Source organism: Athene noctua, chromosome 14 (genome assembly GCF_965140245.1).
Source record: "Athene noctua chromosome 14, bAthNoc1.hap1.1, whole genome shotgun sequence".
Lineage (NCBI taxonomy): Eukaryota > Metazoa > Chordata > Aves > Strigiformes > Strigidae > Athene > Athene noctua.
This window is the reverse complement of record NC_134050.1, coordinates 8,837,735-8,859,746: the sequence shown is the minus strand read 5'-3', so window position 1 is coordinate 8,859,746 and position 22,012 is coordinate 8,837,735. Positions and strand designations below refer to the sequence as shown.

The window sequence follows — 22,012 nt, the reverse complement described above, 5'->3', positions numbered from 1 at the left end:
CTCTGTGGGCTTAAACCTACTAGCTTATAGAACAGATAGGAAACGCAAAACCTGCTTAACATGTTCAACAAAATGCATGTTTAAACTACTTGCTGAATCATTATTTATCAGCAAAAAGGTTTTTGTCCCAAATCAAGATTTCCTAAGTATGACTTCACTCAATTTTCAAACATTTAAAATCAGAAGGGTTAGCCATCTGATACAAAAGTGAGCCTTTTTTTTTTTTCCCCCTATGTCTTCTTTAAAATATGCTGAAATTTTGCAGAAAACTGGTAAAAGATCTGTGTGGAAAAAAACTAGTAGTTTTTGACTGAGTCCAGTTTAATCTTTGGCTTGATCTGTATTTAAAGTCACAGTGAATCTAGTTTAGATCTCCATTCACTGCTATACAAATCTTCCTTGGCGGCCTACCAGTGTAACCATCTTGAGGAGCTACTAATTTCTAATGGAAAACAATACGGATCATGCTATGTACTGATATTACTTTTACCTGAGTTGCAGTTTTACAGTAGGCCACAGTTTAGGTTTGTCTGAGATGGCTGGGAAACTGTCAAGCTAATACAAGCTCAACTGAGCAGATGGTTACTCATCTAGTGGCAGCTACACTAAGACAAACTTACTTTGCACTAGACTATGATTAACATGTTAGGGCTTAAGTTTCATTTTTCATGTCCTTTGCTGTACTTAACTGCATAGAATCAGCTGTAATGTGAAGTTTAGTCAATGGGAAACTCGGGAGACAGACACTAGATTTCTAATTTGTGACAGGAGAGACAAGCGCTTGATATTTTATGCAAATTTTTTTAAGGCAGAAATATTTTCATAGGGTAAACAGTCACATACATAAGTTAGAATCTTAATCATCTCCACTAAAAATAAGCTGCTTCTGCTGTGTTCACCTCTGATAATTAATAGTGTGCATCCCCAGTTTGGAACACAGGTTATAATTTTTATCACTTTATCATCATATTTAATTTTTGTCCTGTCCATTCTTTTTAATTTATTTTTAGGAGACTTTTACATTTTTTTCAGGTTTATTCCTTATCTTACTGATATAATAGTAAGATGTGAGCACTGTGTATGAGGGGAAGGGACGGAAAAGGCAGCAGATTATATTATCTTCTGTAAAGGTATTGGACACAAAACCTTACACAGATAAATAAATACAAACAAGCCTTCTGTACCATCCAGCACCTACTTTATTTACCTTTTTTGACAAGAACCACCAAATGGCATTTTACTGAGTATTACCTTAGATGTTTTGCTTCTTTAAAAATACACATTACTGTGACAGTCAGTCACCTACCCATTGCTAAAAATGCCTATGGCTTCCTAAAATAACAAAAGGTTTTCAATTGCAACCATTAAAAGTATGGAGAGTCAAAACCAGAAAATGTCATGTGGTTTACTTACTCCATCAGGTAGTTACTGCCATTCAGCATTCATGAAGGCAATTAAAAAAAACGAAAACAAAACCCAACAAAACAACACAAGCAGACATTGGGTTTTACCAATTTTATTTCTAGACTTTTTTTTTTTTGCTGGAAACTTGTCTGTTACAGGTCTGTTGGTGAAAATGTGCATTTCAGACCAGTGATGCCAATAAGTACAATATAAAAATGTACAAATCTGAATTGCTTGCTTACTACAGATTGTTATAATAATGTGACAAATAAAGCATCTCTGTTGGCACATGAACCCACTTATCTGGATTTGGCCTTTTAGTACATACAATATTTTAAAGAAATTTGCAGTACACACTGCCACTCAGTGTAACACATAATATAACCAACAAGCACTAACTCAATAATCATGTTTGGTTCAGAGACACAGAGATGCCACAAACAGAAGTGTTTTATGAGGTAAGCAGTAAGAAATGTTCCTGAAATTTGGACAGAATGTATCCAGTCCTCCTGGGTCCTGCGACTGCTAGTAGCATTGCAATACTTTATTTATGCACTATGTAGGATCTCAACTGCATTTGCCTCAAAATGAGTTCTAATTCTGTTTTGGTTTAGCAGCATACAGGCAACAGCTAGATTATTCTTCAGCATACAACTCTGTTAGCTGGCTTATTTATGAGATTTACAGGCTTTTTAAATTAGCATTATGCTATAATTAAAAAAAAAAAAAAAAAACACGAAAAAAAACAAAAACAAAAAACCTAGTATATCATAACAGATTAAACACACAAAATACTTAGAGTTCCAGAAGATAACCTATCATACCAAATGATGTGTCCCAGCTGATAGGAAACCACATCAGGTGGCATACAAAAGTTATATTATAATGCACCTTTCATATATCAATGTGGCTAATAACACAGCTTAAAACTACTATGATAATAAACCCCAGATCAGACAAAGAATCCAGCTTTATAAAATGCATAACAACAAAAAAACTGACATTACTTGATCTTCTGAAATGTCTGCTGTTTTTAAATTAATGCAACCTAGTTGCAAATCGCGAGACCCATTCAGAATAACGTTCGATGCATTTCCATTTGCAGTAGAACTATGAGGCACTGTGTACGAACATTAAAACCTGGTCTAGACACGGTTAACTGAAGTATGAGGTATTGTGAAACAGGAACCTTTTTGGAATAGAGCAGTAATCACATTAAGTAAAAATTGATCACATAAAAATCTACAAAAAAATGATGTCAATAATATAATTTTCTATGAGAAAATTAAAACCTATAACATGGCAGTATATGACATTGTATAACAAAAAAAAAAACTGATCCACAAAATAGCAGCAAAACACAATGACAAAGATACAGAAAAGCAATGTTAATTTTTTTTTTCAAACCATGCTGGGAATTTATCCATAGCAGCTCAATAAAAATGGAGCATCCACTCCTTTACTTTTCTCTTTTTCTTTTTTTTTTTTAGTTTTAAAATTTTTTTCTTTTTTCTGTTTTTTGTTGTTTTTTTGTTGTTTTGTTTTTTTACAATCAACACCTTAGCGGCAGTTTTCTCACATACATTTCACCATCACATTCTCCTCGAGCATCAACTTCAACAGCTATGTCCACGTCCCTTCAGCTACTTTCTAAAATAATAATAAAAAGATACATAGCCAAGATGTGCAAATTTTCTATTTGTAGCTAAATAAAAAAATGGGGCATATACTGGAATAAGAACTTCTTTCAAGTAATCCAATTTTCATTATCTATTAACTATGGCGTTTTTTTCATGGTTAGACTGCTTTTGAAAATGTATAGGAAGGGGCCAAATAGACTGCTTTGTTTTGGGTTTGTTCTTTGAAGCGTGTCCTTTAATAAGCTGTGTTAAAACTGCAACATCAAGGGTAGAAAGATTTTTTTTAAAAAGGGGCGATTGCATTATTTTACAAATCATACTGGCCTTACGAACATCCTCTGCAATAAATATTCTTTTTAGCCTTAACTATAAATTATATATTTTAGTGTTTAAAAACCTTCAGTTGTAAAACATCTAGCGACAATCCTTAAACTATGTGTCCTATATGTGAACCTTTAAGGCCCCTAATTTATAAAGATGAGTTGGCACCAAAGGATTCTAAACTTCAACTTTTCTATAGAAAAGGATAGGAAGATATCCTGGCAATTTGTGAATGCAATTTCTCTCACTGGAACACAACCTTCGAAAAAAAAAAAATCACCTCTCCTCTAACACCATAGTTAAATGCACTTGCTTTGCAATTCCAAGTTTGCGAACAAGCACTTATATATTTCCAAACCATTCCATTAAAAAAAAATTCCCACACAATAAAAGAATGTATTTCCTATATCTAATGGACTGAAAGTGCTTTGAATGGAATGGTTTTAGAATATTACAAACAAACAAAAAAAAAGACTGAACTGTGGATTGAACCTGACCATAATTAGGCTGAATATCTGTGGGGTCAGACCAGCATTTTTACACAGGTAACTACAAAAATATGAAGATTACAAAAATATAATATATTATGTCACTATTTCGGTTTCTCTTTATAATAGAGTATCGTATGAGTAGTACATTGGCCTTTCCCAACAATGCTAAGCTGGAACCCTACAAATGCCTTATGCACAGGCAATCCACAGGCACAAAAAAAGATTAACATATAATAATGCTGCATCCTAACATACACTAACTTACGGGTTACGTTAACCATTTATAAGGTGAAGAGGATAAAAAAAACCTAAGGAAATAAAATAAACATTTACAGATGAATTATAAAGTGACTAAATGCATAAGCAAGCAAGATACAGAAAAGCCTAGAACTGCGTTAAAGCTATGCTTTTTAAAGAAAAAAAAAGAATATTTCATTTACTATCTAAAAAAAAAAAAACCCTCTTCTACTTTAAAAATGGTTGGTTGGTTTGTTTTATATGTAAGAAATCAAATCTAATACCTCCCCTGGAGACATTTTGTGTGTTAATGCCTATTTTTACAACATACAGACAAGAACACTTTAATATAAAAACTAGTTGATTATTATTGTATAAAATCCTCTATTTTTGTAGCACAAACCCCTGGGGGTAATGCAAATACTATTTTTTTCTTTTTTTAAGACAGTTTTTGGGGTATTTTTTGTTTATTTGTTTGTTTGAAGTCACAGATGGAAGGGAGACAGAGCAAGAAAAAAATATAACAAGACTGGTTTTCCCTTCTGGTATAAAAATGTCCTGGAGAAAAGGGTTTCTGGGGGGGAGATCCTGATGCTGATTCCTTCTCAGATGCCCTTTCTTTGCTTTTCTCGCCAAGCAAACCCATTAGAAGTCCTCTTAAATGTTCACATCTCGCACATCAGTAGGTGTGCAGGAAAGGTCTGCTTCATCCTCTACAGTCTTTGTTTCTGAAGATACGTTGTGCTGCTGTGCCTGACGTAGACTGGATTCAAGGAGGGATTCAATCTGTTCTTGGCAGGCTCGTAAACAATCCTAGAGAAGATTAAATGGAAGGAGAAAAAGACCCAGAGTCCTTTAGAAAATCAGTAAGATCACAGACCAAATACCATTTCTTGAAAATGCAAGAGAAACATAATCAGGTTATTTGGGAGGGCAGCAGACTGAAAGGAGTGTGTGAAGAACAGGAGAAACAAACACTAAATGGTGAAAAGGACTGGACGAGCTACCCCATTTCCTGCAGGATACTAGTCTGGATCCAGACTTCAGCAGGTAACTCTTGCCATCTTCTGCTTAATGGCCTAGGCGAGCATCTCCACACATGGTCCTCTGGACAAGCCGTGGCTGACGTTTTATTTATTACTAGTCTCAGCCCATAGGTCTACAGCTGAATGTGATGGACACTCCACTACAATTTGGAGACATGCAGTAACTAACCTGGGCAGGAACTTGACACAGTAAAATGCTGCAGCTTGCACTACTACTTTTCTGCCTGTGCTGTTAACAGTTACCTCAGCAGGTCTGTACAAGTCCATTCATACTATCTTTTACCTCACTGTACTTTATACCTTTTGAAAAAATAGGAACAGTCGGACTGGACAGCAGTGTGAATCAATCAAAAATAATTGAGTGGAGGTGCAGAGACATGGAACTGGGCCGGAGTCAGAGCTGGTCCATGATTTACCACAGAAACGCTTCAGCAGTACAGTATACTAGAAGTGATGGTCATAAACAGTGATTTTCCCAGGCTGAGTGTATATTTAGATATGTGTGCCCAGGGTTGCCTGCCAACTGCTGCTATGTGCAGCAGTGGGCAGCTCAAGAGATAACTGATTTCTAGCTCAGAAAACATCTGAACAGAAGAATGTACCAGACTGTATGACCCCAAAATGGAGAAATCTTTCAGAAGCACCACTACACACCTTCATAACCGCGCATTACAAAGTGCTGCCAAGCTTTTAGTCTGCTGCTGCATTCACCTTGGAATCTCAGTCAGGGTGAGATCTTTCCCTTGCTTCAGAAGCATTTTCTCAGAGCTGAATGCACACACAGTCCTAATGAGTGTTCAGGAGGGTGCAAGGGCCTCGCTGCTTGCATGGACTTTGGTGTGAATTAAAAGCATAAAGCACCAAACCATACCATGTCTAGATATATCCAATTCCACTTATCAATCCACAGCAATTAGAACCAGAGAAGGCCTGTTAGCTCAACCTGTCCAACTTCCTGCAAGTTATGGTTGTGTTCTTCAGAGCCACATACATCCATTGCAGTGACACAGAAATGGTGCCTTAAATAGGCAAAACAATCACAGGACATTTGGCCAAAATCCTTCCAGCGTGCTGTTTACTCATATCTTTATAACAAACATCGTAAGCTTTTTCCCAACATATTTAACTCTGTGTATTAAGGACTTTGAAGTTTCCTTTCAGTATTGCCTTTTCTGATTTAACCTATGACATGTGTTAGCCCTTGCGGTGAACCCAGTCTTCCATGATAAATTGCCGTCAAAAGTGTTAGGATGTGCATGACTGAGAATGAATGTTGTTTTCCTGAGAGGGTGACCTGCCTGCTGTTTTCTTTATTTCCCAGTTTCAATTCTGCCTTCATTCAGAGGCTTCTTGTGTGATCTACCAGCTTTTCACTGATTCCACTACCACAAGAATCTCCTCTGCCACCAATAAGGGCACATGGCATTTGGGGTAAAATAAGATTAGAAACCCAAGCAAACAATTCTCTGCAAGTCCTTTCTGAGAGAGAGGGAGGTTAATCCTACCTCTAAGCAGATCAGACCATCAGTTACAGCTCACTGAAAACACATAACCTATGACCTTTTCTGGTTTAAACCCTAGTGTAATATTTCCTCTTGACAGAGACACACAGCGTTTTAAATGACAAAAAGAAACGCCTCATATCCTAAAGTCATCATGTCTTTGGCTCCTACATACTTCTGGCCTTCACAATAAGATCTCTATGAAGTCCTTTCACCCCTTCTCAAGCTTTGACGGATCCATCCTGACTGTAAGGCTTCTACTTGTATGTCCTGTACCACGTACCTCAGTCACACTTGGAACTGGATGTATGAAAGAGTAGTATGTGAAAATACAGGTTTAGGTATTTTTGGTTTTACAAATCCAGGCACTTTTGAAGATAATTCTGTTTTAAAAGGGTAGCATGTTCAGTGTTCTAAACTGAAAGCCAATTTATTTTCAGAGCAAAATAGTTTTTTGGCGGGGCTGGGGGAGTTGATTGTTCAGTGGGGTTTGGTGGGGGTTCAGTGTTTGTTTTTTTTTAATCCTAACCATTTGCGTATAGCATGTTTGAGCTCTGAAAACTACAACCATTCAAAAGAATTTCTATAAATATTATTCTCCCACCAGAGTCCAGTCATGAATAATTACATAGGACTATAGAATTTAAAGGTAATTTTTGATGACAGAATACTTTTTTTCCTGTGAGATTCTCTAAGTACAGCATGTTGTAACTGTATTTTTTAGAACATGATCTTTACAATGTATTACAAACACACTGTGTCTTAAGCTACAGTTAATGAATATATTTTTTTAACGTTTTAGGCATTTTTGTTCATTTCTTACTCAGATGACTATTAGAGAATAGTTTGTCTGCAGGAATGTATTAGCACTAGCAAAAGTAACTGCAAAATATAAAATCCACTGTGAACAACCTCACCAAAGCTTTTTTCATTCTCAACACTGAAAAGCAAATACAAAACTTGTGCATTACTCTGATAACTTCTCCCAACAACTTTTCTGCTTCACTACCCAAATTTTCAATGCCCACAGTTTGTTCAAGGTCATAAACCCTTCCTGGATTAATTAAGCTCCTCAGTGAAAAAAAAAAAAAAAAAAAAAAAAGACTTGCTAGTTTAACTGATGTGGTCAAATACCTTTAACACACACACAGTAGACATGATCAGACTCCAGGGTCAGATACGAAAGGAAACAAACAACAACAAAAAAGAAACTGCTTGGAAATCCTTTGTTACTGCCTGACCCATTCTGGATAACAAGCACATGTCTGAAGGTGCCTCTGAGTAGGGGCAGGCAGGAGACGAATTCCAATGTACTAACAGACAGCATGGAAACCCAATCTAATCTAGTTTAGCGAATTTCTGGCCTGGAAATGAATGTCAGGTAAAATTCAATCTGTTTGGATGATGGGGTCAAGAATAGAATGATGGAAGACAGCCCAAGACTTCTAATTGTGATTATCTGACTTCTAATTACCCCTGATCAAAGGCAAAATGGGAAATTGGATTCCTACCAACGTAAACATGAACCATAAAGGAATTCCAATCAGGTGATATTCATTTTACTTTAGATTCAGCTTCCTTTGAGACTAAAGGTAAAAAAGTGTAATTATATAACCTGAAATCCAACAGACCAGTTGCTCTAGCTAATAGATAATCAGGGAGAATGTTAGCCATGTTATGATGCACGCTCTTAATATTTCAAGACAATCCAATATAAAGTGTATTCAATTGTACAGTCTGACTGGGGGAACCATCACTGTGGAGTAACAAACTTCATATAAGATAACAGAAATAGCATTCGAAACCATGATTTACATAGGCACATCTTACGGGAAATGTCTCTATGCAGGGGATCATGCTACGTATGAAACCAAGCAATTTTCTCTACGCAAAGCAATAGTAGTGGATGATGCTATTTCCTTATTCTATTACAAACACAACAGGATATGTATACATACATATAATTTTATGATGCTTATTTTCTGTAGCCACCTATACCAAAACCTTACTTCTAACTTTAGCTGCTCTAACACATACATTTAGCAATGAAATCTGGAGAGTTAACTTCCTCTTAAAGCTGGTAATTTCAGTTCAGGTCATACAGACTGTGGCCTTGCAATGACTCTGCACAATAAAAAATAAACAAGAATTCTCCTTCTTGCTAAAACTACTTTCTTTTCTTTTAAAAGAGCTCTGTCATCAACTAAGTCAAGTCACATAAGGACATACGGTTGTTCTCCAAGATATAAGAGAATCTACTTCAATGTTCTGTATCAGGAGTGATTAAGTAATGTTTGAATCAGATACTGACATAACAGATAGCAAGCCTAGTATTTTTCCTCAGTACCTGCTTCAAATACCTTGCACTGGATAGTGGCCAACCATACACCGAAATATCTACACTGTTTACAAACTGACTAAAAGCATTACACATACATACCAAACTGAGCAGCATTTTACTTCAGCATTTGAAGTTCTTATAGTATTTAACATTTCAGCCCTTTAGCTGCAGTAATATAAATGGCAAAAATAACGTGTGCAATACTGAGGCGTTGTTAAAGTGATCAAAATAATAAGCTGAGATATCTGTCAGGAATTGTGTCACATGGTCTATCAAAAGTAAAATACTTTTGTGAATAATTAATTATGATGCATTCATCTTTCCAGACATCACTCAATCCTGTCAACAAAGTCCAATTATACAAACCTAGTTTTGCAGTGTCTGGACTAGTATGGTTCTCTGTGTATTTAAATTATTAACATGTAAAATAATTTAACAGCATCTCAAAGATTCTGCAGCTAACCACAGAGTTGTCTTTATTTGACTCATTGTCCAGCGCTTGGAGACCTCACAAGAACCTTTTTAAAGCATCTATTTATTGGTCTTCCACATTGTTACAAAACAAAGCTCAACTCTGCCCCAACTTCACACACCATTATGACATGGATCATTGACTTTAGGTCTTCCTTGTAGGCTCCCTTCCTGGCCCATTCACTCATGAAAGGTTTATTGCTCACTAGTTACTGATGTGCATCTCCTGGAAGCTGCAGGGCAAAATGGGAGTCCTGTGAGGACCATCTACCTTGTCAGAAAGTCGTGGGACAAGCATTTGTTCCGAAAAGGAATTCAATACCAGCTACTGTGCAGGTCTAGCACGTAATAAACCAAATTAGATCATTAGAACTCTTTTAAGAAGGGCTTTTTCACACCACTTGGCACAATAAAAGGCCTCAAGAATGGTCAAAGATAAGGTCAGAGATACCACGAGGTCTCAGTAACTATTTCCTCGTCTTATTTTCAAAGTTTTGTTTTACACAGACTCCCGGTTTAAATACCTACAACCAAACACAGCCTCTGCTATGTCCTAAATCGATGCAGTTTCCTTTGCTTTGTCAGATACGCCTCTCTAACAAACATTAGAGCTGAATGTGGCATTCCTATCAGTGAACTGCAGCAGCGTAATCACAGATTATTAATGGATATAATGACAGCTAAATAACTAGGACGGACACAAGAGAACACGTTCAAAAACCCCACTCTGAGGTTTGACTTTTATCAAGATTTACTGTCAGATTAGCTACTATGCAGTAAGCAGGCATTCATTCTTAAACTCTAAGGCAGGAGATCAACCGAGAGAAAGTCACTTACCGGATCACATTTGATAACTTGTGATAGGAAATGTGTGAGGCATTGATAGGAGAGGAAAGTGTTAGTGTTCCCCAGATGCAGGCCTTGCACAGCTGCTACCACACTGCCAGCTGCGATCATGGAAGGTGGGTTTGAAATAAATTTAATATCTGTATGAAGAAAGGAGAGAAAAAAAAAAAAAAAAAAAGACTGAAACGATTGCTTTAGGAGAAGCCTGCCCATACACATACACTCTTCTACCAGCATGGATTCAGCTGCCAACTGTAGGGAAAATCGTGAGCAGAACGGTGCCTCCTGCTCCACACTGTTACAGGTCCAAACCTGTAAAGACTCATCCACATGAGCAACTGTACTTCAGTGAGTAGCCCTTCCTAGCACTAAGCCTGGGAGACCATTCATCACTTCGAGGTATTTTTATCATAAGTAGGGCCCCCCATTCTTCAAATGTTAAAATACTTGCCACTGTGAATAATAAATAATAAAGTGAATAATGCCACTGGGGTCAATGGCACTATACATCTGAGAAAACCTGTTCGCATTCTTAAGCGTTTCACATGATCAGATCCTAGGTGCACTCTAATAAGGAGTCCTCAGGCCCTTTAAAGCAGAAACCTTTGCACTGACATTCAAAGGAATATAGCTTTAATGAACAACAACATCAACAAAAAGAAAGAAAGAGAAAGACTGCTTAACCCTGTCAGGAGGCAGATAATCCATATTTAAATTAAGGTTTCATCTTAAAAATGCTTTGTCTCAACCTAGTCTCTTGTCAGTGGCTGCCATCCATCCTGGCAACAGGGATTTAATGTAAATGTGGCATAACTAAGTGACGGGGGTCCCAAGAATTGGCGGACAATCAGTTACATTCTGATGTGACACCATGCTGACAAGAGGCTGGGCCCCCTTCCAGACTGCATTGCTGTAGGTCTCTCCACAAAGCCACTCCCATGATTCCTTAAGGGGCTATCTCTGCCATTTAGCATGGTTTTGGTTTGTTTTTTGTTTTGTTTTGTTGGGTTTTTTTAATAAGAATAATCCACATTTTAATGCCAAGACTCTCTCTGCTGAACAGGAATGCATTTGATCCGTGTCAGTGTACACCTTGGAGGAGAATCAGAAACAAAGGAAGTAAGTGGCACAAGTAAACGTCTGATTTTGTGAGGAAGAAAGGGAAATGCCACATTATACACAAGAACCTGAGATACATTCCTCCAGCTTTTATCAGAATACAACTTCCTCTGGGTTGAAAAAATATAAACCATCTGTCAAACCCTTGAATGAAATCAAAGGAATGGACAGCTTAGAGGGCTCAGTGGAACAGTTTAAGTATTAAATCATGCATCTCCTTTATTATGATAAAATAACTTTTGTGTAAATGTTTTACCAGTGAAACTAAAGACTTTGGGACTCTATGAAAGTCCTCTCTCTGAATCTATTCATATACCTCTGACACTCCATTGTGGCCCTGGCCAATACCCACCTTCAAAGGGGCGTTTCGCCCAGCGTTCTATGAACCTTCAAAATTAAACTGATACGATGCATTGTGGCCAAACTTTTGTGATGCACTGCCAGTGAAAAGGCAAGCGTGATCTAAAGTCATCTCATTTATGATACCGTACTTAAAATAAATATAGTTTATCCCCTTTTCCTAATCTGCCCATTTCCAGGCGGATAGAAGTACGCCCACCCTCTGGCAAGCTTCTGTCATTCCCCAAAATCAAAGTCGTCCAGACTGCTTACTGACACTATACACATGCCCAGGCCAGTGCCCTAACTGAAATACTGATACGCAGTTGCAGGTAGACTTCAGAAATCAGGGATTTCAGTAGGTAAGCATTAATTCCACCAAGATTGGGTTGCTCAGAGGGCTATGGTGGCAGCACATTTGCGCCACTATTTACTGAGCTCCACAAACAGAACATGACCAAAATGTGTCACTGTAATGAGTCTGATCTGACAGGATCACGTTTGGGATTAATATTTGCGTTCTTCTTTTAAATGGCGCAGTAAACAAGAACATGAATTCATAGTCACACCCTCATTCTTTCCAAGGTGGAAAAGTGATAATGAAGTTTAAATGACCAGTTTGTGTCTGTCCCTATAACCACTCCAGACAAGCAGCATGGACTGCCTTTTTGTTGCAACTCAACAAGGAATTATTTGTGGCAGAGGCCACTAATTTCAGCATATTAATCAGGGGGCCCCTCTCGCCTGTAATTGGATGCCCCCAAGTGAAGAGTGTGGCATCATTGTCAGCCTCCATCGCCTCATCTTGCGCTATTGAGCGCTCAGGAACAAGGGGGCTTCGGTGAGATGAATTAGACCTGACACAGCCACAATGGGGTAGGGGGCCCCATCAATTGAAGCACACATCCCCAGTAGCCTATCTGAGACTTCATCCAAAAAGAATAAACAACTTCAGCGTTGTTAAAAAGAGAGAGAGAGAGAGAGAGAGGAGGGGGAGGAGAGAGAAGAATGCCAGCCACCCTGAAGGGAGGACAAAGCAGGCATATAGGCGCTGCAGCGCTTTAAAAAAAATTCCTAACAAGGCGAGTCACCCCTTTTCCTTTTTAAATGGAGCAGCAATTCCATCCGTCTGGAGAGCTGGGGGCTATGAATGAAAATCTTTTCATTGAGGCAAATCAAAACTGCGAACATAAATCACTTGCTGCAAGATGCAACAGGTTCCAACTGGTCACATACCTTGAGACTACCAATTTTATAAAGGCCAGAGAATAGGAGAATTGTAACACGCTTGTTTCAAAGGGGGATCTTTCTTTCTCCATCCGAGAGGAGGAAAGCAACAATAGTAATAACAATAATAATAATATAAAAGGAGCCTGGTATGTTTTGATAACCAGAGGAACATAATGAAATGCTGAAGCTCCAATATTTGTTGCTATTCATTGTTATGCTTGTATAGAGCTGCAGTTCTCCCTCAACACTGGTCTTAACTTGGGCCAAAAGAGGCCTGCTTCCTTTTGAGCTCTCCCTGCCTTGCTCGGCCATGCCAAAGCCCCATTCATTAAGCTCAATTATGTGTTAACTTCAAACAACCCCTGGTAATTTTTTTTTTTTTTTTTGCTTTTGCTTTTTCTCCCAAACCTACCACAGCACAAAGACATCCTTTGGTGAAAATGGATTTTTCAAAACTAAACCAAATCAAACAAATCCACTGCTACTAGCCAGACAACTGAAGAGGGAGCTTAGAAGGAATTCCCCTCAACTTCACCTTGCAGCGTAATCTTCTCTTTCTGGAGCAAACACATACACACTCATCTACAAACACTTCCACAGCCTTCATCTTGTTAAGCCAACTGGCGGAGACTTTATTTTCTAAGCAAGCATTATTTTGCCATCTCTTCTTAGGAGACCCTCCTTTACAGTAGAGGACACGGGCTGTACTTCAAGCAAAGGATATACTGCACTTGCCCCTGAGGCCACTTAAGCAAGTGTCAGTGTTTCCAGTGGACTTTGGATTGGGCCCCACAGCATCCAGGCAGCACAACGCGTTTGCAGTCCATCTAGGTTCATTTTGGCAAGGGGAAATACAACACAACCCAGCAACAGCAAAGCAAAGTCCAGATGCTGCTTAAGCCACATGTGATCTTCACTAGCCAACAAAGAAGTCATGAGGAAAGTGAGAGGTAGAGAAAATCCTGACATCCAAAAATAACAATAAAAATACAGAGCCTAGTGGCAGCCTTCCTGAGCGCTCTTTCCCCAGGCAATATTCCCAACTTCAGTAGGGAGCTGAAGAGGGCCCCAATTCTGGTGAGCTCAGCACTGGTTTTTTTAAAAGCTACGTAAAACTCCCAGAACATGGTTCTCATTTACTGATCCATTCTCCAGCTGTGGTGTGTAGCAGTGTTAAATAAAGGCTCTGGATGTGCTTCCTAAAAGAAACATAACAACACCGACAGTAGATCAAAGTACTGGACTCTTAGCAAGTCTCCAACCTTTGAACTACTCTTGTTTTCATCCCTCTCATTGCCAACACAACAACCTAGGTTAAACATCCCCATATCCAAAGGGGAGGCCGGGTAGCTGTTCTTTTTAGCTAACAGTGGAGGAAGCTTCAAACTGAGCAAATCACGCATTCGGAGTCACAGCAGCCTTAGCTGGTAGAATCTGGCATGGAGAGTTATGTCTGATTTTCCCAAAATGTTGCTGCAGGTAGTTTTAAGGCTGTTTGAAGGTTGTAGCGCTCCGAACACCAAGCATTACTCCAGGCAATCTAACTTACAAACTGCCCGTTATGTTGATGTTAGGCCCAAGATGAAGAGCAATGCCAGTGTTTATAAATTTCTCTTTTATGGCTTGGTCATTCTATCTTTAGGCCTTGCAGTAGGACCGATTCTGTGAAATAAGATTTTTCTTCTGAGTGCCTGCAATCTCTCTTCAATTTTTTTATACCAAATCCATCTCTGGAAGATAAACTACACAACATTAATTTGTGCCATTGACCACACACATCCCACCAAGGTTTTCAAGTGTGGATACCTCTTCTCAAGTACAAATGCAGGCTAGATCTCTTTATTTAGCACAACTGCTACTGAATATTAACATTTACTAAAGCACTGTATCTCCTTTACACTAAGTTTTTATCAGTGTGAACAGAATGTCTGGCATTCCTCTTTACATGCTACTGCAAAAGAACATTTGCTTTGGCTGCTTTTTCTTCCTTATTCTTTTGCCATTCCTTATTCTTTTGCCATTCCTTATTCTTTTGCCATTCCTGGACTGATCTTGCCATACTAAAAGAAAATGCGCTGAACACATTTTGTTTAAACATAGTATCTTCCCTCTAGAACTTTTGTCTCTGCTCCTCCACTCTATCCTGCGGGAACAGTTAAGATTACTGGAGAACAGAGAGTCTTCTAAAACTTTTTTTCCTCCCCACGTGTTAGGGTTCAGTGGGTAAAGCTGGTACACGTACAAATGCATACACACAGTCCACACGCAAACATAGAACTTCAAAGAACCAGCGCGCACGCACACACGGTGCCCTTGAAACCAAAGATCAGGCCTCTGCAAACCTGGCCTAGCGAACAGTCGGTGTCTTTGGAGGCTGGCCCTGCACATGGCTTCAGCACAGCACGTGGTCCGAAGGGTGCAGATGGCAGCAGCTCGGTCCTGTGCCAGGAAAGCCTCTGTGCCGCGTGGCCCTCCTTCAATCCACCAGCCACCGAGGAGGGGGGAAGAGGCAACTTGAAGAGGGAAGTTTTAAAACCCCCACGCAGAGCTATTCACAAGCAAAATCTCCCTCTGCCTTTAAAAACGGTCTTAAGAATGAATCCACACGGGGAGGGATTCCCTGCACGGGCAGTAAGCCTTTTGCAGCCCCTGCATAAAACCAGGCGTACAGAGGTGAAGAAATCGTGCCACGCTGAGCTGCGACTCCATGGCTAAGCTACAAAGAGGGGGGGGCTTCTCCCTCCCTGACACCACCGCCTACTCGACTCGGAAGCAAAATATCTTCTGAAAAAAACTTACCTCTGCAAAGTAATCCACCTTCTGCAAACAAGGGGCAATAACCGGGGCTTAAACTACCTCCCCGCAGCTCTGCGAGCTCGCTTTAGACCACAGCTACGGGAAGCTTTACAAGCCAGGGGGTAGGTGCGTGTCGGGAAGCAACACGCTTTTTGCTTTAACGTGCAGGGCTCATACCTGTAGCGCACAGAGCCACAAAAGTCTGAGCATGTTTACGGATGATCTGCTTGGTGTCCTCTGCCAGAGGCATTTTAGTAAGGAAATGTTCAATGAAATCGTGGGGGGTCATTGCAGCCAGATTCCATTTCAGCTTATTCACCAGAAGCAGCTCCATTTGCTGCAAAGACAAGAGGGAGGGAAGGGGGAAGAAGAGAAGAGGAAGGAGAAGAGGGAAAAATGTGGTTAGCTCCGCTCACACGCGGTCGGACCAGCACTAGCCGCAGCTGGGCCAGTCCCTTCTCCCGGCCGAGCCCGCTCCCCGCACCGGCGGCGGGGCGCAGGCAGTGCGCTCCCGCGGCGCGGGGCCCGGCGCAGGCGGGGGGGCCAGGACAGGGCCCGGGGGATGCGGGCAGGGCCCCGGGGGCGAGGGCAGGGCGGCGTGGGGAGCGGGCACGGCCGGGGGGCACCGGGGGCACCGGGCCGCCCCCCGCCGGGAAGCGCCCGCCGCCGCAGCCCCCCGCGGGGCCGCCAGGGGGCGCCCGCGCCGCGCCCAGCAGCGCCGAGGCGGCGGGTCCGGCCGGGGCTGCCGCGGGCCGCGGCCGGGGGAGCGGGGACAGGCCCCGGGACAGGCCCCGGCCCGGCGACAGCCCCGCTGCCCGGGACACAGCCCCTGCGGCCGCGGGGAGCGCGTCCCGCCCGCCGCCGGCACCCCCGCTGGCGGGGAGGCAGCCCCCTCCCCGCCTCTCCCCCGGCTTCCCAATCGGCGTTTTTAGTTTGGGGTTGGTTTTTTGGTTTGTTTGTGTTTGTCTTTCTTTTTTTTTTTTTTTTTTTTTCCTGAGGTGATTAAACGTGAAATTACCAGTAATTCGTCGGGTCTAATGGAGTTATCTGTATAAATGCACAGTTTTTCTGCGGTCAGAGGAATAGTTTCCTTCATTTTTGAAGCCACAAACATGCAGGTAGCTCCGAGCAATTGCAATCGGCTTTTCTTGAGGGGTTCAAACGACAAAAATCTGTCCAAATAATTCATAGCCAAGGGGAAAACTTCCTCTTCGCACTTCTGCTCCTCGCAAACCTGGAAGAAGGAGAGAGATCGTTGAAGAATAATTTAATATAGGCAAAAACTAGGCTTGTCCCGCCGCCCTCGCCTTCCCTCCCCCCTCACCCCCCAGGCTTTGCAGGGCAAGGTTGAAGGAGACGAGGGGGAAAATGCACTTGGGGGAAACGGATAAATAATGGAAAAACAAACGCATCAAAGAAAATTAAGAGAAAGTCACGAGTGACAAAATGGGGAGAAATGTGGTGGTAGAAATCCGTAGGTGATTCATGGTAAAAAGGGGGAGTTGGGCGGGGGGCGGGGGGGCCACGGGGGGGGAGAATCGAAGAGGAGGTCTGTCCCCATCTTTCCAGCCCCTAGAACAAATTTTTAAAAGGAAAGAAAAAGAAAAGCGGATGAAAATGCAAGCGCCCGTGTCTGGGAATGGGGTGCAGAGCTGGGCTTGCCCTGGGATTTATTTATTTCGCTTTTATTTTTTCATCTAATTCGCCGTTGTGCTGCCGATTCCCCTCTCTGGTCGAGACACAAAGGTGGCGTCCAGCCTCTTTTCCCCAGACGTCATCTTTTCAAAAAATATTTAAAAATATTTAAAAAATTCTTGGAGCTCTCAAAAAAGGTTGAAAATGAAGCGGCGGGGGTCCTTTACCAAGCCCCGTGTCGGTGGTCCTGCTGGGGGGCTCCGGGGAGACCCCACGAAGTGAAATTCACCTCCTCCCTCTCGCCCTGCAGCACAGCCGGGCGCAACATTTCCCAGAGCAAGGCAGGGCGCTGCGCTTTCAAAAATTAATTAAAAATAGATCGCGGACGCCCAGGGCTTCCGAAAAGGCATGAAAATGTAGCCCAGCTCCTGGGGCTCCTGCTGGGATCCCCCCCAGACGTGTCCCGCCAGGGGACGAGGCCCTTTCCAACTCGCTTTTCCCAGGCGACCTTGCAGATCGCCGCCGCAGCACAAGCATGCCTTTGAGGGGTGACCACAGCTCCAGCCTCTCTTCGCGCTGAACAAAGAAACTTTCACCCTGCAACTCCCCCAAGAAATGCCGGAGCCCCTCCGGCCGGTCCCCCTGCCCGCAGCCCCAACGGGGTCCCCCGGCCCCCGACTTTCTTCCCCCGGCCCCCTTCCCCCGCTTCCCCCCCGCAACACACACCCTTGGCTTGCTCCCCGGGACTTTCTTAATTTTTCTCCCGATTAATAAACACTTTTGCTTTGCAAATAAAAGAACAAAGATGGCGCATAATACTGGCACGGGCAGCTACTTGCATACGTGTACAAGGATATTAATTTAAAATAAAATCCTTAGGAAAAATTAACTGGCAGGGGTTCCCGGCGGCCCCGCACGGCGCGGCCGGGGGCTCGGCAGCCGGGGCCGCTCCTCGGCGGGGCGGCGGACGGGGGGTACGGCCGGGCGGCTCGTCCCCGCGCTCCCCGCCGCCGGTACCGCCTTGCCCCGACGGCCGGAAAAGGTGCCGGGGCACCCCCCGACCCCGTGGGCCGGGAAGGAGGGGGGGGGGGGGGGGAAGAGGCGGCGTGGAGCGGATAAGGGGGGGGGGGGGGGTGGTCGTCCGCCGCCCCTCCGCGGCGGGACCTGCCTGCTGCAGCGAGGATAAAGAAGCGGCAATAACGGCGGCGGCGATCGTAACCCCGTCCCGCGTCCCCTCGTTCCACGCGGGTGTCTGCGAAGCCAGAGCAACGTGTGCCGCGCCGGGGGACTTACTGCGGGGGGGGGTTGGGGGGGGGCCGGGAGCCGCAGGAGATGGGGGTGCAGCTCTCCGGTTTAATTCATTTGGGTGCCGAAGCTTGCAAAGAAAATCCCCCGCATGATACAAACCTCCAACATCCAAGTGGCAACTATTTTCCTCATATATGGCAAGATTTCTTTCTGCACGCACTTGAAGTAGGAGACGGAGGGCGAGCAGGTCTCCTCCGCCTTCAGCATTGTCTGCAGCACCCTGTCATTGAGGAGGTTGGCATCTAGGTAGGCTCGTCGGATGGTCTCCACCTCGCAGCACAGCAGCTGATGTTCCATGTCTGCCTCCGTCGTCTCGAGTCAGTTTTCTGCAGCAGGACTGAGTCAGTCGCTCGCTCGCTCTCTCTCTTCCCCTTCCAGGAGTCCCTTGGATGCTGCTTCTGCTACTGCCGCTACAGCCCTCTGGAGGCTGCAAAACTTTCTAACTTCCAACAAAACTCTCCTGTATAGCCCCTGTGACGTTACTGTTGTTAAGCAGAGATCAAAGCACGAGAGAGAATGAGAAAGAGAGAGAGAGAGAGCCAAAAGCAAGGGGCAGAGCCCTAAAGCCATCCCATAGGCTTCAAGTCCTTCCCCTTTGCTTAGCTTATAGAGAGCAGGGTTTTAATGCAAATGCAAATGAGACAAGGGCTTGCTTTCTTCAAGGGCAAGGGAGAGGTGGGGGAAACCCAAATTGTCTCTTCAGTGTATCATGCATAATTTTAAAAATGGAGCGAGTTCTGCAGTGGGAGCCAAATGATGAATGGGGCTAGGCCACACACAGACACGCAGGGATATAAATACAAGGAGACTGGGTTGGTATTATTTTACTGGGGGCGCCGAGGAGGGGGAGCAGGGCAGTACCAGTGTGTCGCTGTTCGTTATCAATTATTATTATGGTCGTCACCGACGCGTACCTGCAATAGCTGTCGTTCAAAAAGGCATGCTCCCAACCTGAACTCCCGGTCTTTGTAGTTGATCCCAAGGGAAAAGCTTTCTCCCATTTCCTCAGTGCTATTTTTTCCCAGCCTAGATGGTTTTGCTGCACACCAGAATTTTAAATGATTGGGGGTCTCCCCCTCATCTACCAAGACGGTGCTTTTTCTTCTCTTCCTTTTTTTTTTTTTTAATTTTTTTTTCTTTTTTTTTAACGTCTTTCCTTTCACTTTAAAGGTTTTACCCTCCAAAAGGGGTGCAGAGGTGGCAGGGGACAAGGCGATAGCTAATCCGAGCCGCAGTCGGCGGCGGTGCACGCCGGGCAGGCCGCACTCGGCACCCCACCCCCACCGCGCACAGCCACCCAGAAAAAATATCCCAGCAGAGCAGCAAAATGGTGGCCAGAGCCTCCTCTAGCACCTACAGGGAGATGAACTGGGCGGGGGGGTGGGGGGGGAGGGAGGTGCCGGCAGCTGCCAGAGCCTGCTGGGGCCTCATCCGCCACGCCACGCCACCAGCACCAGCACAGCCTGTCCACGCGTGACGTGCAACTGTGGGGCCCCACCGTAAATTAACTCCCATTCCCCAGCTGAACTGTCTGTACCTGAAAAACGCTTCGCTTTGCTTTGTTTCTAATAAAAGAGGATCTTTTCAACCCCTAACTTTTTGAAGGGCCGATAGGGGGGATTGGGGCCTGCTGGAGAACATTGAAGGTGAAGCCAATGCACTGTTGCAAGGGAGAAACGACTTGTCCTGCACCAAAGTGGAGCGGGGGAGAAGCGTGAAGGCCATAAACTGGGGTTCACGCTGCCTTCTGCCTGCCCCTCAAAACCTGAGCATTGGGATTAACCTCGGCCTCGGTGCTTTCACATCACCCGGGGGGTGAAGCACAGAGAGCAGGAACACCTACCGGTGGCACGGCACTGGCGGCAGCATCGCGGGGCAGCGGAAGGCTCTCCTGGCCGTGGAGGACATGTTGTGGTGGTGGACATGTCGTGGTGTCACAGAGCATCCCTCCTGCATGACCTGTGGGGAAAGCAGTGCCAAAGATCACAGAACGTGTTGTTGCTCTGTTGTGTGTTTACGTAATCTCTTTACATGGAGTATCTGCCCACCTTCCCTAGTTTGCCCGTTTGCTTGACCATTTGTCTCCATTTTGTCTTCGCCCGTTAGGAGGATGTCAGAGGCCCCGGGGATCTGGGTTCCCCTCACGTGCCGCAGCCCGCGGGGCAAATCTGGACGGTTCCTCGGCAAGGAAGCTGTCCCCTGCCTGTGTCCCTCCACCGGCCTATTGTGCTTCATACGCGGGACACACACTTCTGTTTTCACAACTGCAGTTGGCCGGGAAGGTTTTAATTTTTAATGAAGAAACACGCCACGACCCTGCACTCAGACTGGAATCTGGCTTGCCCGCAACACAGGACTGGGGGGATCCTGTTTGATTTCCCTGCACCCCCAACACTGTCCAGGGAGCAGATGGTTTGGGGGTGCAGGGAGAGCCCTTGGGGGAGCCGGGCCCAGCCTGTGCCGGCTTTTTGCCTCCCAACATTTGTTCCTGGCCACGTCGCCCGGCCCTGCCCGGCAGCACCGACTCCGGCTCCCGGCCCCACGCCTCCGCCATCCTCGTTCTCCCAGTTGGGGTGGGCTTGGAGGTTGATTTATTTTTTTGGGGGGGGGGGGGGGGGGGGGGCTCGCCCCCCGCCCCCTTTCAGCACGAGGCCGGTGTTTCATTCATAAAAGCTCCCCGGCGGGGCGCGGGGCTGCCCGGCGGGCGGTGCCGGCGCTGGCCCGGGGCCCGGGGGAGCCCCCGCGGGGCGGCGCGGCCGCAGGAAGCGGCCATTAGCGCGAGCCAATGGGGGCGCCGGGCTGTTACCAGGCGGATCGGGCAGATCTCGGCGCGGGGCTCGCCCGGTCCCGCCGAGACAAAGGGGACTGGTCACAACTGGCAGAGCCGCCGCCACCGGGACAAGGCCCTTTCCCCCCCCCCAGCGCTCCCCTTTCGCCCCGGTGGCAGCTCCACCTCCGCCCGCCGCGCCGGGCGGCCCCGCACCTGCCCAGGCCGCGGGGCGGTGCCGCCCGCCCCCCGCCGCCGGGGTCCCGCCCCCGCCGCTACCTGCCCGCTTGGCGCCGGCGGGACGGGGACGGGGAGGGGGGGGGACTCCGGTAGCCCCCGGTCCCCGCCTCAGGCCTGACCCGCGTTACCGGCTCCCCCAGCGGTCCCAGGGCCGGGGCAGCGGCACCGGCCACCTCAGGCCCAGAGGGACGGCGCCGGTCAGAGCCCCGGGGGGTGCCCGCGCCCCGGCTGCGCTGCTCCCCGCCCGCCCCGGGGTGCGTGCTTAACGGGCGTGCCGCC

At 44.9% G+C, this 22,012-nt stretch overlaps 1 protein-coding gene across 1 annotated transcript; it reads right to left on the bottom strand.

Moving 5' to 3' along the window:
* Nucleotides 1–349: 349 nt before the first annotated feature.
* CCND1 (cyclin D1) lies at nt 350–21,168 on the bottom strand. Its single transcript, XM_074918574.1, has 7 exons — nt 20,775–21,168; nt 20,570–20,685; nt 18,826–19,208; nt 16,802–17,017; nt 15,961–16,120; nt 10,291–10,439; nt 350–4,906 (listed from the first exon to the last, which is right to left on the bottom strand). Exons 3-7 carry the CDS (start codon nt 19,021–19,023, stop codon nt 4,751–4,753), a joined length of 879 nt encoding a protein of 292 aa, XP_074774675.1. The 5' UTR covers nt 19,024–19,208; nt 20,570–20,685; nt 20,775–21,168; the 3' UTR covers nt 350–4,750.
* Nucleotides 21,169–22,012: the final 844 nt, after the last annotated feature.